Here is a 17,997-nt window from a genome sequence, read left to right as displayed (position 1 = left end):
CCGCTGGCTTGGTGTTAATGGTTCAGTGGGGGCTATGCCAGGCCATGAGGTTACAGATTGTGCTGGAGTATGGTTCTGCTGCTGTTGGTGGTCCACAGTGCCTCATGGATACCCAGGCTTGAGCTGCTAGATCTGATCCAAGTCTGTTCCATTTAGCACAGTGATAGTACCACACAATACGATGGAGGTTATTCCCAATGTGACAGTGGGACTTTGCCTCCACAAGGACAGTGCGATGGTCACTCTCACTGAGACTGTCATGGACATTTGTACCTGCAGCTGGCAGATTGGAAAGATGGAATCAAGTATGTTTTTCCCTCTTGTTGGTTCCCTCACTACCTGCTGCAGACCCAGTCGAACAGCTATGTCCTTTCGTACAAGTCTGATGTTGGTCATCAAACCCACCACACACACTCACATCCTCAGGGAATATCGATGGAATGGAAGTGATGTCCAGAATCTCCATCAGGTTCTGACACAATCTCCATTCCCTCACACTTGTGTGTTCCCACTCTCTGGGAATGGACTTTCCCTGAATGTGTTGACAGGTATGGAGTTATCATTTGGATTTTACAATAGAGGCAGATGGATATTGGTCACTTTGTAAAGGTGATCATTTTAAAGAGGTCAGAAAGTCATTTAAAACAGTGATCTCTGTGTATCAATTCTACAAAAGCTTGTTATTATTCTCATCTAGCAACCAAACAGAATCCCTTGGGTGTGAATGAGTTAAGAGTTGACACTGCTGAGTTAATGCCAAACCGGGAAAAGAGAGAAAGGTCAATAGTTTCGTTTTGACTTCAGAACAGAAGGTTAAAGGTCTCAGTTCAGGGGTGAGAACAGTTTTCTCCTTGCGAGAAATTGATATTTTCAGTTCAATTCAGGATAACCAGAGACCCGAGCCAGAGGGCTGCAGTTTCTGGAACTTCTCAACCGGGAGAGTTTGGATCAAAGTCAGTTGTTGGAACTGGAAAGATTGAAACGATCCGAATTGTGAAAGGTTCATTCCAGCAGATTTGGGAAGGAGTCATGAATCTGTCTCAGCATTCCAAGGATAAGGGAGAGTCGGTAAAATAAAAACTGACAGAGTTGACCTTTTAGTGAATATCTGTAACCGTGCTGTGGAACAGATTGAATCTGTTTTCTTATTTGCACAAAGACCTTTCTGACTGCGGATATATACTGTATATAAAATACACAGCTTTGGTTGTTTCTTTTCCTTTCTTGTGTCAACATGGACTCCCTTTGTAAAAGAACATCAGCAGCCTCGTGTGAATATGTTTCAGTGACTAACCTGCATGGTAACCCCATCTACAAATATTCCACCTCGAATCCAGGTTTCATTCCAGGATTGGACTGTCCTTGGTGACCGTCAGCTGGAACCAGAACATCATTCAAACTGACGGGGATTTTGTTCCTGCAGATGGAATAAGTGTGACACAGACTTGCAGGAAGTGACTGAGGGAACAGTGTCAGGAATAAAATCCATTTTCATTTATTCACGTTTCTTACATTCTCATTATTCAAGCACTGTATCATTTTTCAAACGAGAATTACATTGTACCAAAATATAGCTGACATAGTTTAAAAGATTCTGACAGGATTGATCAGGTGCAATGATTTCTTTTATCAAAAGTTATTGCCGCAGTATAATCATTAACATGTCCAATTGGAGGATGGACTTGAAGCTAAAATCCCATTCCTGGAGAGTGGACAGGTCAGGGGTCACTTTACAATTCTCTCCTGTTAATGTCTCAAGGATTGTGTGGGTCATTCAGCTGGTGAGCCTGCCCCTTTCCTCAAGTATGGTCAAGTATGTGTCTGAGTGTGAGAGGGTGTGTGCATGGGTGTTTGTTTGGAGGAAAAGGTAGATTTTCACTCTTCCCCCCCACCCCCCCCAGCAGCCTGGGCCAGACATTAAGTGAAAATGCGATATCTTCTGGGGTGTGGTACATTTTATTTTGTTCCAAAACTACAGACTTACAGACATTTTCAACCATCCAGTTCTTAACACACATTGAACAAACCTCACTTTGTCCATCCTGGTTAGTTTGGGGAAGGCTTGTTGGGGAGTTGGATGGTCTTCACTCCCCCAGTTCACATTGAATTGAAGCTCAACACCTGCTAGTTCCAAGAGCCACAAGCTGCTGCTGTGTAAATGAATAGAATCGTTCTTGTGAAATATTAATAAAAACATCAAAATCAATAAGTTCACAAATAACTTCTAGTGATTATAAATGACACACATTGGAGATTGTAGTTAGACAAATGGTGATAAGTTGTGACAGATTTTAGTATTCAACAAGAAATCAGATTTATAAAATTTCTGTAGATATTTATCTCAGAATTAGAATTTGTAAAACTGACATTTATGTACAGAGATTTACATAACATTTGAAATTTGTTAACGTCAGATGCAAAATCAATTTCCTACAATATAAAAACTGCCCCTGAGTTCCCTCAGGATGTTGCCTTATTTCTGGTCAATCAGTGACCCACTGAAGACAGTGAGGATGAGAATCTGTGATGGAGGAACCATCTGTGAAGATCCCTCTGACGGTGATACTGCTCACATTTCTGAGATGGGATGGAAACGCGACTTGAGAAGGTCTCGCTTGAGGGATCAGGATCCAAACTTGCAGACCTGGGATCCACTGCTTAACCTGTAGAAATACATTCCCGGAAAATTGATCTCAGTCCTGAAAGAATTGGGTGTGAACAATGAGCTGTAATTCTGTGTGTCTGCTGTGATAAGGAAGGATAGACAATGATGTCCATGTTCATACTGGAACAGGAGAATCCCATTATTCCGGAATGAGGCTCCGGGAATGACCTGTAGTGGGGCCCAGGAAACACACAAGGTCAGGAATGGACAGACACAAGGCAATCACTTCAGGGTGGGGAGGGGAGGGGAATTAGTCTGACAGGGATTAACAGTGTCTGGAAGGGTGGGACAGGGTCAGGAGGGGAGGGGAATTAGTCTGACAGGGTTTAACAGTGTCTGGGAGGGTGGGACAGGGTCAGGAGGGGAGGGGAATTAGTCTGACAGGGTTTAACAGTGTCTGGGAGGGTGGGACAGGGTCAGGAGGGGAGGGGAATTAGTCTGACAGGGTTTAACAGTGTCTGGGAGGGTGGGACAGTGTCAGGAGGGGAGGGGAATTAGTCTGACAGGGTTTAACAGTGTCTGGGAGGGTGGGACAGGGTCAGGAGGGGAGGGGAATTAGTCTGACAGGGTTTAACAGTGTCTGGGAGGGTGGGACAGTGTCAGGAGGGGAGGGGAATTAGTCTGACAGGGTTTAACAGTGTCTGGGAGGGTGGGACAGGGTCAGGAGGGGAGGGGAATTAGTCTGACAGGGTTTAACAGTGTCTGGGAGGGTGGGACAGTGTCAGGAGGGGAGGGGAATTAGTCTGACAGGGTTTAACAGTGTCTGGGAGGGTGGGACAGTGTCAGGAGGGGAGGGGAATTAGTCTGACAGGGTTTAACAGTGTCTGGGAGGGTGGGACAGGGTCGGGAGGGGAGGGGAATTAGTCTGACAGGGTTTAACAGTGTCTGGGAGGGTGGGACAGGGTCGGGAGGGGAGGGGAATTAGTCTGACAGGGTTTAACAGTGTCTGGGAGGGTGGGACAGTGTCAGGAGGGGAGGGGAATTAGTCTGACAGGGTTTAACAGTGTCTGGGAGGGTGGGACAGGGTCAGGAGGGGAGGGGAATTAGTCTGACAGGGTTTAACAGGGTCTGGGAGGGTGGGACAGTGTCAGGAGGGGAGGGGAATTAGTCTGACAGGGTTTAACAGTGTCTGGGAGGGTGGGACAGGGTCAGGAGGGGAGGGGAATTAGTCTGACAGGGTTTAACAGTGTCTGGGAGGGTGGGACAGGGTCAGGAGGGGAGGGGAATTAGTCTGACAGGGTTTAACAGTGACTGGGAGGGTGGGACAGGGTCAGGAGGGGAGGGGAATTAGTCTGACAGGGTTTAACAGTGTCTGGGAGGGTGGGACAGGGTCAGGAGGGGAGGGGAATTAGTCTGACAGGGTTTAACAGTGTCTGGGAGGGTGGGACAGGGTCAGGAGGGGAGGGGAATTAGTCTGACAGGGTTTAACAGTGACTGGGAGGGTGGGACAGGGTCAGGAGGGGAGGGGAATTAGTCTGACAGGGTTTAACAGTGACTGGGAGGGTGGGACAGGGTCAGGAGGGGAGGGGAATTAGTCTGACAGGGTTTAACAGTGTCTGGGAGGGTGGGACAGTGTCAGGAGGGGAGGGGAATTAGTCTGACAGGGTTTAACAGTGTCTGGGAGGGTGGGACAGGGTCAGGAGGGGAGGGGAATTAGTCTGACAGGGTTTAACAGTGTCTGGGAGGGTGGGACAGTGTCAGGAGGGGAGGGGAATTAGTCTGACAGGGTTTAACAGTGTCTGGGAGGGTGGGACAGTGTCAGGAGGGGAGGGGAATTAGTCTGACAGGGTTTAACAGTGTCTGGGAGGGTGGGACAGGGTCAGGAGGGGAGGGGAATTAGTCTGACAGGGTTTAACAGTGTCTGGGAGGGTGGGACAGGGTCGGGAGGGGAGGGGAATTAGTCTGACAGGGTTTAACAGTGTCTGGGAGGGTGGGACAGGGTCAGGAGGGGAGGGGAATTAGTCTGACAGGGTTTAACAGTGTCTGGGAGGGTGGGACAGGGTCAGGAGGGGAGGGGAATTAGTCTGACAGGGTTTAACAGTGTCTGGGAGGGTGGGACAGTGTCAGGAGGGGAGGGGAATTAGTCTGACAGGGTTTAACAGTGTCTGGGAGGGTGGGACAGGGTCAGGAGGGGAGGGGAATTAGTCTGACAGGGTTTAACAGTGTCTGGGAGGGTGGGACAGGGTCAGGAGGGGAGGGGAATTAGTCTGACAGGGTTTAACAGTGACTGGGAGGGTGGGACAGGGTCAGGAGGGGAGGGGAATTAGTCTGACAGGGTTTAACAGTGTCTGGGAGGGTGGGACAGGGTCAGGAGGGGAGGGGAATTAGTCTGACAGGGTTTAACAGTGTCTGGGAGGGTGGGACAGGGTCAGGAGGGGAGGGGAATTAGTCTGACAGGGTTTAACAGTGACTGGGAGGGTGGGACAGGGTCAGGAGGGGAGGGGAATTAGTCTGACAGGGTTTAACAGTGACTGGGAGGGTGGGACAGGGTCAGGAGGGGAGGGGAATTAGTCTGACAGGGTTTAACAGTGTCTGGGAGGGTGGGACAGGGTCAGGAGGGGAGGGGAATTAGTCTGACAGGGTTTAACAGTGTCTGGGAGGGTGGGACAGGGTCAGGAGGGGAGGGGAATTAGTCTGACAGGGTTTAACAGTGTCTGGGAGGGTGGGACAGGGTCAGGAGGGGAGGGGAATTAGTCTGACAGGGTTTAACAGTGTCTGGGAGGGTGGGACAGGGTCAGGAGGGGAGGGGAATTAGTCTGACAGGGTTTAACAGTGTCTGGGAGGGTGGGACAGGGTCAGGAGGGGAGGGGTATTAGTCTGACAGGGTTTAACAATGACTGGGAGGGTGGGACAGGGTCAGGAGGGGAGGGGAATTAGTCTGACAGGGTTTAACAGTGTCTGGGAGGGTGGGACAGGGTCAGGAGGGGAGTGAAAATATTATACATCACTGGAGCTACATTAAAATGTCACTCAACAAATCATGAAGGAGCTGGAACAGAGATATCAGAAGCTGAGAAAATAAAGACAGACTGTGAGAAACGGAACAAAATATAAACTTAACCATTTTGAGTTATTGTCGCTCAGTCACAGGACCCAGGATTCAATTCCCCTCAGCATTAACAAACCAGACTCAGAGAGCACAGCACAAAGGGAGTGGAGGAAGAGGGATTGGAGGGAGAGAGTGGATGGTGGGGTACTGGAGATTCCCCCACACTCACTCTGTCCCCTCAGTTCCACATTCCCCTCCCTCTGATTCTTACCTCTCCAGGGCTTTTTCCAGATGATCATTCCGAATCTTGCAGCCATTGCAGCGACTAATCCAATCACAATTCCAAGATGAGCATATCCTGCACTGTTTTTCGGGACTTCTGAAATACATTTGAATAACATCAGGATTCTCTGTTCCTGGATCCGTTCCCAATTCATGTCGATTCGAGACAATTGAAAAGAACTTATCCGTTGGGACTTGATGGGGTTGGGTCAACATTGGTTTGACCGTCACCCAGTTTCACTCTCCTAAAGTCCCTAAAGATCTTATTGAAGGGGGTGTAAAGAACGTGTTGTCCCAATCTAGGGGGATAATATCCATGTTTACAGAAGGTGCTAGATTGAGAGACGGACTGAAGGGACAGTAACAGAGTAAATGAGTGAATTCCATCTGCTTCAGTTTTATCCAATGTGGGGAAGTGTGCAATCATCCACTTTAGATCTGAGAAAGACAAATCTGAACTCTTTCCTGCTGTTGTGAAATTATACGATGTTAAATATAGTACATTTAGCAAGGCCATGTATAAACATCATAAAAATCTCATGCATGTTCCATTAAAAAACACAAAGTTATTCGAGTGTTGGCCTTTAACTCAAGGGGGTTACAATATAAAGTGACAAAGTGCATCTTCGGTTAGACTCTATCCAGAGAATGACATTGTGTCCTGAACATCAAACCTCACATCAGACAGACTGTACTTGGAGGGAGGTATTGTGGAGATTCAGTAGAGTGAATGATAAGCACTGGACACATTAACCTCATTAATCTGCTCCTGGGATGTGGGGGTCACAGAGACAGAAATGGCTGCAGCACAGAGAGAGAGAGACACCCTTCAGCACATCACGTCCGCACCAGTTAACAACAACCAACAAACTGTTCTAATCCCATTTTCAAGCACTTGGCCATAGCCTTGTCAGCCTTGGAATCACAAGGGCACATCTAAATACTCCTTAAATGCTAATGAGGGTTTCTGCTTCAACATCCAAACACACAGTGAGTTCCAGATTCCCACGACCCACTTTTCCTCACCGCTCCTCGGAACGTTCTCAGATTTAATGTGGATGTTCTCAGACTTATATAAAATCTATTGGCCCTGTTCATTGATCTCTCCACCCCACAGGGGGAAATGTTTCTTCTGTCTGCCTTATCTGTGCTCCCCATGATTTTATACACCACAATCATGTCCCTTCCCACTTCGATCTCCTCTGCCGTATGGAAAACAATCCCAGTCTGTCTCATCTCTCTTCATAACGGAAACTCTCCAGACCAGGCATATCCTGGTAAATCTCCTCTGCACCCTCTCTAGTCCGACCACGTGAATGAATGAATGATTTCATTGTCATGTGTATTTTACAGTGAGAAAACAGTAAGATACAGTGAGAAGATTTTTCACTGTCACCACAAACTGACACCATTTTGATTAGTTTTAAGAACAAGGGGACGGCACAGTGGCTCAGTGGTTAGCACTGCTGCCTCCCAGTGCCAGGTATCCAGGTTCGATTCCAGCCTCGGGCGACTGTCTGTGTGGAGTTTGCACATACTCCCCATGTCTGCATGGGTTTCCTCCCCCAATTCAAAGATGTGCAGGTCAGGTAAAGTGGCCATGCTAAATTGCCTATTGTGTTCAGGAATGTATAGGTTAGGTGCATTAGTCAGGGGTAAATGTAGAGTAATGGGGAATGGGTTCAGGTGGGATATTCCTCGGAGGATCAGTGTAAACTTGTTGGGCCATAGCACCTGTTTCGACACTGTTGGGATTCTATTTTTAAAAAAACAAAAAAATGAGAGTTAAAGCTTCAAGAGAGTCCATGAGGCCTGATCATCGATGATGCTGCACCACGATCCCTCTCCCACTGCCTCGCCCACTCCCTACACTGGACCCAACCAACGCTGAAACTGCCACTCTTCAGGCACCATCCTGTATATCTGGGCCAATTCTCCTCTGCCACCGCCTTGCTGCCACCTGCACCGGATCCACCAACATCAGAGTCGCATCTCTCACCATTTGGCCAACCTCACCAATGTCACTATGAGGCCCTACCACAACTGTATCTCCATCACTAGAGCTGGGTCCAACCAATGACGAAGTTACTGATCCTCAGGTGCCACCTTTTGCTGCTGAGCCTACCCTACCAACATCGCCTCTGCTTGGTAGCAGCTGCCAATTCTGATGCCAGCTCCCCATGCTCGGCCCTGGTAAAGTAAGTAAGCAAGGCTCACTTACCACCATCACAAGGTCCACACTAGGCCCACTCGAGTCCACACTGGGATACTTTGCTGCTGCTGATGCTGTCCAAGCTCAGGGAAAGAGGTGAGTACAAACAGAAAGACCAAAAAAATGTGGAGCTATACTCCACCGCCATCTTGATGACACATCGTGCCTGTAAATCTTTTTTTATTACATTAGATTCCTGATAGTGCGGAAACAGGCCCTTCAGCCCAAGAGGTTCACACTGACCCTCTGAAGAGTATCCACCCAGACCCATTTTTTTCTCTTTTTCTTCCTGTCCGGGAGCAGAGGGAGACAGAGTGGAGGTGATGTTGGATACGAGGAGGTTGCCGGGAAAGCAAGAGAACAGTATAAGTTCTTACCTTCGCAGCCCGAAGCCTTTTTCCTGTCCGGGAGCAGCAGGAGACAGAGCAGAGGTAGTGGTGGAGACTAGGAGGTTGCCGGGAAAGTAAGGACTTAGTATAAATTTGGGCAGCGGCTAAACCCGAGATACTACACGTGTAGTATCTCCCTCCCGCCCCCCCCCCCCCCCCCCCCCCCACTCTAACCAGAAGAAAAGGACTCTGTAAGGTAAGGCTTTCTTTTACTTTCATTTCTTTCATATATTTAAGTGTATTGTTTGGTTTTAGTTAGTTGATATAAAGCTAAGGCTTACAATGGTAGGGGACCTCAGACCTGTGGCATGTGCCTCTTGCTTGATGTGGGAGCTCAGGAACGTGGCTGACGTCCCTGACTCTTACATTTGGAAGAAGTGTGTCCAGCTGCAGCTCTTGTTTGACCGTGTGATGGCTCTGGAGCTGCGGATGGACTCACTGTGGGGCATCCGAGATGCTGAGTAGGTCGTGGACAGCACGTTTAGTGATATGGTCACACCGCAGGTTAGAACTGCTGAGGGAGACAGTGAATGGGTGACCAAAAGGCAGAAAAGAGCAGGAAGGCAGTGCAGGTGTCCCCTGCAGTCATCTCCCTCCAAGACAGGTATACCGTTTTGGATACTGCTGGGGGAGATGGCTCACCAGGGGAGGGCAGCAGTTGCCAGGATCATGGCACCGTGGCAGGCACTGCTGTTCAGAAAGGCGGGAAAAAGACTTGTAGGGCCATAGTCACAGGGGATTCTATTGTAAGGCGAATAGATAAGCGGTTCTGTGGCTGAAAACGAGACTCCCATATAGGCACCAACGATACAAGTAAAAAATTGAGATGACGTCCTGAAAGCAGAATTCAGGGAGCTCGGAGAGAAGTTAAAGTGTTGGACCTCACAGGTAGTGATCTCGGGATTACTACCAGTGCCACATGCTAGCCAGGGTAGAAATGAAAGAATAGGCAGGATGAACATGTGGCTTGAGGGATGGGGTAGGAGGGAGTGGTTCAGATTTGTGGGACATTGGGATCAATTCTGGGGAAGATGGGACAATTACAAATTGTTGGTCTACATCTGAACCAGACTGGAACCAATGTCCTTGGGGGAGTTTTTGCTACTGCTGTTGGGGAGGGTTTAAACTAATGTGACAGGGGGCTGGGAACCAGAAGAGAAGACTAGTAGACAGCGAGGTGGACACTGGAGACTATAAGGATCATGAAGTTAGCATTACCAAGGGGAAGAGTCGGCAGACAGCAGATGAATGCAAAAGAACTGGGTGGCCTGAAGTGCAGATACTTTAATGCAATGTGAGTAAGGCAGATGGACTTAGGGCTTGGATTGGTGCCTGGGAGTATGGCGTTATTGAGATCACAGAGACTTGGTTGAAGGAAGGGCATGATTGGCAACTAAATGTTCCAGGATATAGATGCTTCAGACAGGAAGGGAGGGAAGTAAAAGGCGGGTGGAGGAGTTGCATTGCTGGTCAGGGATGATATCACGGCTGTGCTAAAGGAGGACACTACAGAGGGCTTGGGTAGTGAGGCATTATGGGTGGGGCGGAGAAATAAGAAGGGCTCAGTTACATTGTTGGGGCTGTACTACAGGCCTCCCTGCAGTGAGAGAGAAGTAGAAGAACAAATAGGTGAACAGATTATGGAAAGATATAAAGGCAACAAGGTGGTGATGATGGGAGATTTTAATTTCCCCAACATTGACTGGAATACACTTAGTGTCAGAGGTCTGGATGGGGCAGATTTTGTAAGGAGCATCCAGGAAAGTTTTCTGGAGCAGTATGTCAACAGTCTGACAAGGGAAGCGGCCATATTGGATCTGGTGTTGGGGAATGAACCAGGCCAGGTGGTAGAAGTTGCAGTGGGAGGTTTTCTTTGGGAATAGTGACCACAATTCTGTAAGTTTTAGAATATTCATGGACAAAGATGAGAGTGGTCCTAAGGGAAGAGTACTAAACTGGGCCAAGGCCAATTATATCAAAATTAGGCAGGAGCTAGGAAATGTGGATTGGACACAGCTATTTGAAGGGAAGTCCACATTTGAGAAGTGGGAGGCTTTCAAAGACAGGTTAAAGATAGTGCAGGATAGGCATGTCCTTTTGAAAACAAGGGATAGGAAAGGCAAGATTCATGAACCATGGATAATCGGAGAAATCATGCAACTAGCCAAGAGGAAAAGGGAAGTGTACATAAGGTCCAGGCAGCTTAGAACAGAACGGGTCTTGGAGGAATATCGGGAGAGTCGGAACAATCTTAAATGAGGAATCAAGCGGGCTAAAAGGGGTCATGAAATAAGGAGAATCCCAAAGCCTTTTATTCATATATAAGAAGCAAGAGGGTAACTAGAGAAAGGGTTGGTCCACTAAAGGATAAGGAAGGAAGGTTGTGTGTCGAACCTGAGAAAATGGGTGAGATTCTCAATGATTACTTTGCATCAGTGTTCACTGAGGAGAGGGACATGAGATTAGAGAGAGAAGTTTGTTTACTCTGGATCATGTTGACATAAAGAGGCAAGATATGCTGGGTAGGCTAAAGGATATTGAGGTGGACAAATCTCCAGGACTGGATGGGATCTAACTCAGGTTGCTGAGGGAGGCGAGAGAGGAAATAGCTGGGACCCTGATAGATATCTTTGTAGCGTCCTTAAACACAGGTGAGCTGCCAGAGGACTGGAGGGTTGCTCATGTTGTCCCCCTGTATAAGGAGGGTAGTAGGGATATTCCAGGTAACTACAGACCAGTGAGCCTGATGTCAGTGGTGGGAAACTTGCTGGAGAAGGTACTGAAGGATAAAATCTATTTATATTTAGTAAAGAATGGGCTTATCAGTGATAGGCCACATGGTTTTGTGTGGGGGAGATCGTGCCTTACCAACTTAATAGAGTTCTTTGAGGAAGTGACCAAGTTGATAGATGAAGGAAGGGCTGTAGACGTCATACACATGAACTTTAGTAAGGCATTTGATAGGGTTCCCACGTAGTAAACTAATGGAGAAAGTGAAGTCACATGGTGTGCAGGGTGTTCTGGCTAGGTGGATAAAGAACTGGTTGAGCAACAGGAGACAGGGAGTAGTAGTTGAAGGGAGTTTCTCCAAATGGAGAAAGGTGACCAGTGATGTTCCACTGAGGTCAGTGTTGGGGTCACTGTTGTTTGTGATATACATAAATGATCTGGAAGAGGGCAGAGTTGGTTTGATAAGTAAGTTTGCAGAAGATATGAAGTTTGGTGAGGTAGCAGAAAGCATAGAGACTGTCAAAGTATACAGGAGAATAGGGATAGACTGGAGAGTTGGGCGGAGAAGTGGCAGATGGAGTTCAATCCAGGCAAATGTGAGGTGATGCATTTTGGGAAGTCTAATTCTAGAGCGAACTATACCGTAAATGGAAGAGCCTTGGGAAGAGTTGTTGGGCAGAGAGATCTGGATGTGTAGGTCCATTGTACCCTGAAGGTGGCTGGACAGGTGGATAGAGTGGTCAAGAAGGCATATAATATGCTTGCCTTCATTGGACGGGGTATTGAGTATAAGAGCTGGCAGGTCATGTAAAAATTGTACAAGACATTGGTTCGGCCGCATTTAGAATACTGTGCACAGTTCTGGTCGCCACATTACCAAAAGGATATGGATGCTTTGGAAAGGGTGCAGAGACGATTTCCAAGGATGTTGCCTGGTATGGAAGGTGCTAGCTATGAAGAAAGGTTGAGTAGGTGAGGTTTATTTTCATTAGAAAAAAAGGAGATTGAGTGGGGACCTGATTGAGGTCTACAAAATCATGAAGGGTATACACAGGGTGGATAGGAATAAGCTTTTTCCCAAGCTGAAGGATTCAATAATGAGAGGTCACACATTCGAGGTGAGAGGTGAAAATTTTAAGGGGGATACACGCGGCAAATACTTCCCAGGATCCATCATGTATTCCCTTGCCGTGGTTGTCCTGCCCCAGGACATCACCTTCGCCTTATCCAGAGTGAATTCCATTTGGCACTGATCAGCCCACCTGACCAGAACATCTATATCTTCCTGTAATCGAAGGCTATCCTCCTCACTATGTCCCACCACACTCATTTCATATCATCTGAGAACTTACTGATCAACCCTCTAACATTCAACTTTACGTAATTTCTATAAATCAGAAACAGCAGTCTTACTGGCTGGTCTAGCATTTATAAATCAATCCTAATTGGTCAGAGGGCAGTTGAGAGTTACCCACACTGCTGTATGTCTGGAGTTACATGGAGGTGAGAACGGCTGATTTCCACCCAAAAGGGAATTCATGAACCAAACAGGTTTACACAACAATGGTTTCATTGTCATTATTAGACTCTTAATTCCAGATTTTCATTCAAATCAACTTCCACCATCTAACAAATGGAATACAAACTCAGGTCACCAGGATGTTACTCAGGTCTCTGGATTAATAGTCTCGTGATAATACCACTACGTCATCACCTCCCCTCCTCACTAAAAGAGGGAATTCCACCCACCATCATTTTACCCAATCCGAGGAAGTGTGAGTCCAAGAAAATCTAAGAAAATCTAAAGTCAATCTCAGAAAGAGCTATCAAAGTATTTTCATAAATTTTAAAAGTTTATGCGTTGTAAAAAAAATTGCATGGACACACACAGACACACAGACTCCAGTCCCTTACCCCACTGATAGAGCTGGGCCTCTGCCAGGCTGCTGTGGTCAATGTGACAGGAGTATTGATCCTCATCCCCAGCATTGATCTTAATCTCTTTCTGGATCTGATGGGTCCCATCGTAGTTCGGTCGAACCCCCGAGGATTGGGTCTCAGACATGACCTCTCCATTCCTTAGCCAGGTCACCTCGATGTCTACAGGATCAAACCCAGTGACCAGGCAGGAGAGAGTGAGCGGCTTGTCCTGACGACTGGGCTCCCTCCTGGAGATGAACACTTCAGGCTGAACTGTGATGGGAAAGGGTGAAAACACAAACAACAGACAGATACTGAATGGAATGGGAGAGCGGTTTCATAGATCAGTGAGGTTAGATCAGAACATGGAGCAAAACTGAAATACACACCTTTCCTTCCAAAATACTGCTTTCCAGCTTGGAAATATCTCTTTAAATCCTGAACAAACCCCTGCTCTAGATGTTTCCCAATATTTGTTCCAGGATTCATTAGAATCCCATTTCTCTTTAGTCTTCACTGCATTGTGATTGGTTGTGATCCATCTCATTCTATCTTGTTTGAAGCTGAGATAATCCTTTCCATAAAATCCAAGTCGCATCGATCTCTTAATATCGCCGTCATCAGTGATTTCAACAATTGTTATCCATTGAAACGTGTGAATTCCCATCGGTGATCAAACAGGAAATAGTATTTAATTTTTTGCAAATAAATGACAACTTGCCTGATCTGAGGGGAGGGTAATCTAGTATCAAATAGAATTGGAAATTATACTCCAGTAATGAATGGTATCAGGAGGTTAGTGCTGGAGTCGGACTGAGTGGGGTGATCCAGGGGTCAGCACTGGGAGACGGACTGAGTGGGGTGATCTAGGGGATAGACTGAGTGGAGTGACCCAGGGGTCAGTGTTGGCGGGTGGACTGAATGGGGTGATCCAGGGGTCAGTGCTGGGGTATGGATTTGATCATCTCCACTGCTTTATCTCTCAGATATTTCCTACAGAGCTTCTCACTGTCCTCTCACACTGCCTGTTGGATTCACATTGCCCATTCTGTAATATTGGGAAAGAGCAATGTCTCCCTCCCCCCAACCTTATGTATGAACAGACATTGAGACCCAACAAGCTGCCCATTCCTGGAGGATCACACCCATCTCACCAGATTCCCATTCACTCAATCGTAAACCAGCTCCTGATCTTCATCAGTATGACACACTTCATAAATGCATACCTCTGGCTCACACTATGTCACATGTGGAATGTAGAAATGTTACAAGGAACAATATAACTCAGGCTCAGCACCTGCCTGTCACTCATTGGAAAGAACAAATAAAATTAAGTTTGTTTTTAAAAAGCAAGTTTCTTGATCTCTAGGAATGCTGAAGTGTGATGCAATTCATTACCTTTAGTAATTGTTTTAAAAGGAAGCAATGTGGGAGATAATTTGGACACAGGAAGGCTCCTACAAACTTGCAAATGATGAAAATTGAAGTTTGATACTGACCAGGGTGTTGGGATAACTTCCCTGCTCTTCTTCAAAGGTTCATCAATATAAAGCCAACGGAGACTCTGTTCAGCATCTCATCTGACAGACAGCAACTTCAACAGCACAGCATTCTGTACAGCCTGAACTGGCATGTTCAGTGTAACTGCTGTGTTTATGCTCTGGGGTGGGGACTTTGTACCAAACAACCTTCTGATGCAGAACCCAGAGGGACACCACCTACACCACAGTCAACATTACCATTCAGAAATTCCATATCACCGATCTTACCAGATGTCTGGTTTGTACTTTTCATCATTGTATTCAGATTCTCCTTTGCCATGTCTGATCGTGTATTCCCGAGACCTGTGAGATATTGCCAGTATTCTGCATCAAAATAGTCCACCATGAACTGCTGACGAACATTAGTGTCATGACAATTGAGTTGAACTCCATTGACTATCGCAATGTTACTCACCTCCGGAAAATCCTTAATGCCAGAGACTGCCGTGTCGATCACAGTCAGTGAGTCGGTGTCTGCAAATATCAGCTAAAGAAGGGGTTAATAACCATCTACACAGTACTGAAGACTTATGCCCCAGAAATTCCTATGCACCTAACCAAGATGTTCCAGTACAGCTCCAACACCAGCCTCAATGTGACAATGTGGACAAATCCAACCCAGTGAATTAACCACCCCCATCAGCCTACTCTCGATCATCAGTAAACTGATAGAAAGTGTCATCAAGCAGCAATAACCTGCTCAGTGACACCCAGTTTAGTTTCTTCAGGGGCCATTGAGTTCCTGACCTCATTATAGACTTGGTTCAAACATGCACAAAAAAGCTGAATTCCAGAGGGCAGGCGAGAGTGGCAGCCCTGGATATCAAGGCCACGTTTGACCAAGTGTAGCATCAAGGAGTCCTGGCAAAGTGGGAATCAGGGGGAAAACTTTCTGCCGGTTGGAGTCATACCTGGCACAGGAGAAGATGTTGGAGGTCAGGCATCTCAGCTCCAGGACATCACTACAAGAGCTCCTCAGGGGCCTTCTCTCTAGTATAAAGTCAGAAATAGAGATGTTCACTGATGATTGCACAATGTTCAGCATTGTTTGTGATTCCTCAGGCACTGAAACCGTCCATTACCAAATGCAGCAACACCTGGGCAATATTCAGGAAGAGCTTATGCTCGAAACGTTAACTCTTCTGCTCCTCGGATGCTGCCTGACCTGCTATGCTTTTCCAGTGCCACACTTGTGACAATATTCAGGCTTCGGCTGGTAAGTGGCGAGTTATACTGGCAGCACACACAGGCCTCGTACTGACCAACTGAAACCGGTGGGAATGTAACTATCTCCCTTTGACATTCAATGGTGTTGTAATCACTGATTGCCCAGAAACTGAAGTGGATGAACCACATGTATACTGTATGCAAGAGCAGGTCAGATGTTGGGAATTCTGCAGTGAGTAACTGCAGACTCACGGCCTGCTTAATTGTTAGCCCATCCACAACACTCACTCCTTACATGAGAGCATCACAGCTGAGCCTGGGCTGGGTTAAACATGGAGTATCCTTCTCCTCCCCGCAGGGTTTACAAGACTTTAGACCAGGAATGATGAAGCTGTCTGGCTTCTCCCAATCGATGTGAAAATTAAAATTCTCCATTGGAACCATTTCCCATTTGCTCGGAGCTTCTCTGATCTCGGGGTTTCTACACCCTGCTGTCAGGAGACCTGGACACAAATCCCATCAGAGTCTCCCAGACTGTGCTGCCTTCAATGTGTAAAAGATCAGGCTGGCTGTGTAACAGGCGGCTGGTCAAACATCCCCCATTTCAAACTCTCCCCAAGAGATTCACATTCACCCCAGACACACAGAGAGAGAGAGAATGGAAAGCTGAATTCTGTACTTACCGGGAGAGACCCAGGAAAAGCACAGGGAGAAAATGATCAGCAACATTCTGGGAATCCACTGTCGTTATTCCAAGCAAAAACGGATTGGGGTAAAAGCTGCTGATAATGGACTGGAAATGACAAAGAAAAACTTCTGTAGTGAGTCCATTCTCCAAGTTCGATGGAAATGTGATCACTTCCTCCAACTCAAACAGAGGGGAATGATTGGTTCGTATCAGGAAAAAAACACCCAATTAAATGTGAAACCGTGAGCCTGTCCCCAGTTCCCGGGAGCCTGAAAGGCAGACACACAGGGGTTTGACACCAAGAGCTGCAGGTTTGAGGCGCTGCCCACATCAGGAACAGGGATCGCTCCAGGAGGTGAAAGCACAGACCGTGTGCTGCAGCTGAATTGGGAGGGAAATCCTCATTCTCCATCCGACAGCCCCGCTCCCACTCTTCATTAGAAAGGACAGTGATCCCTGTCCAATTATAAAAGCTGGTCATGTGAGACCCTGAACTCTCATCTCTATCCGGGTGGATGCATCCCTCTTTGCATCCGTTTAAACTTGTACATTTCCCCGTGTATCCAGCGTTATGTGTTAAGATCTGTGTGTCTGGATATGGAAGACACTGTTTATCCCTGCACACAGTGACCTGGCTGGTGCAAGACAAGTACCAGATGTCCCTGAGCTCCAGTGTGAGGTCCTGAAGAGTCCATGGTCTGAGAGTTACTACTGGAGCAGGCCTAGAGTCAGTGCAGCCTCAATCAATGGGTGAGAATCAGATAGTTTCCCAGTCAGATCTGGAGTCAGGCAGGGCTGCCCTCTCTCTCCTGCCTTGTTTGTGTGCTGCATAGAGCCATTTGCCGAGTCCATCAGGAAGGATGCGAGCCTGAGAGGGGTGACTATTCCTGGCAGCGGGGGCCTGCAGGTTAAGGCCTCCCTGTACATGGATGACGTCGCCGTTATCTGCTCGGGTCCGCTGTCCGTGCGCAGACTCATGTGCATATATGACCAGTTCGAACGGGCCTTGGGGGCCAAGGTCAACCGAGGCAAGAGCGAGGCCATGCTCTTCGGGAACTGGGCCGACCAATCCGCGATCCCCTTCACCATCAGGACCGACCACCTGAAGGTGCTGGGTATTTGGTTCGGGGGGGCTGGGGCGTGCGCCAAGTCTTGGGAGAAGCGTATCAGCAAAGTGAGGCAGAAACTGGGCAGATGGAAGCTACGGTCGCTCTCCATCGCGGGAAAAAACCTGGTCATCAGGTGTGAGGCACTGTCATTGCTATTATATGTGGCACAGGTCTGGCCTATTCCCAGAACCTGTGCCGCTGCAGTCACCCGGGCCATCTTCCAGTTTATATGGAGTCAAAGATGGACCGGGTCCGAAGGGACTCACTGTATAAAGATCTGGGCAACGGGGGAAAAAACACACCCA

General features: G+C 47.4%; 1 protein-coding gene across 3 annotated transcripts; it reads right to left on the bottom strand.

Annotated features, from left to right (window-relative positions):
- Positions 1–1,478: 1,478 nt before the first annotated feature.
- Positions 1,479–16,840, bottom strand: LOC148140832 (class I histocompatibility antigen, F10 alpha chain-like). 3 transcript variants are annotated; one of them, XM_087979659.1, is made up of 7 exons: positions 16,579–16,840; positions 15,640–15,718; positions 15,144–15,215; positions 14,957–15,077; positions 13,182–13,460; positions 5,926–6,033; positions 1,479–2,833 (listed from the first exon to the last, which is right to left on the bottom strand). In XM_087979659.1, the coding sequence occupies exons 2-7, from the start codon at positions 15,670–15,672 to the stop codon at positions 2,805–2,807; spliced, it is 642 nt and encodes a 213-aa protein (XP_087835785.1). In that variant the 5' UTR covers positions 15,673–15,718; positions 16,579–16,840; the 3' UTR covers positions 1,479–2,804. The 3 variants fall into 3 exon arrangements, with proteins under 3 accessions (XP_087835785.1, XP_087835787.1, XP_087835786.1); XM_087979661.1 differs by having other exon boundaries at positions 1,479–2,663; XM_087979660.1 differs by having other exon boundaries at positions 1,479–2,150.
- Positions 16,841–17,997: the final 1,157 nt, after the last annotated feature.

Source organism: Chiloscyllium plagiosum, unplaced genomic scaffold (genome assembly GCF_037043375.1).
Source record: "Chiloscyllium plagiosum isolate Xiang-an unplaced genomic scaffold, Cpla_swu_hap1 HiC_scaffold_35, whole genome shotgun sequence".
In the NCBI taxonomy this organism is placed as follows: domain Eukaryota; kingdom Metazoa; phylum Chordata; class Chondrichthyes; order Orectolobiformes; family Hemiscylliidae; genus Chiloscyllium; species Chiloscyllium plagiosum.
The sequence above is the reverse complement of the archived record's forward strand: the minus strand, read 5'-3'. Positions and strand labels throughout refer to the sequence as shown.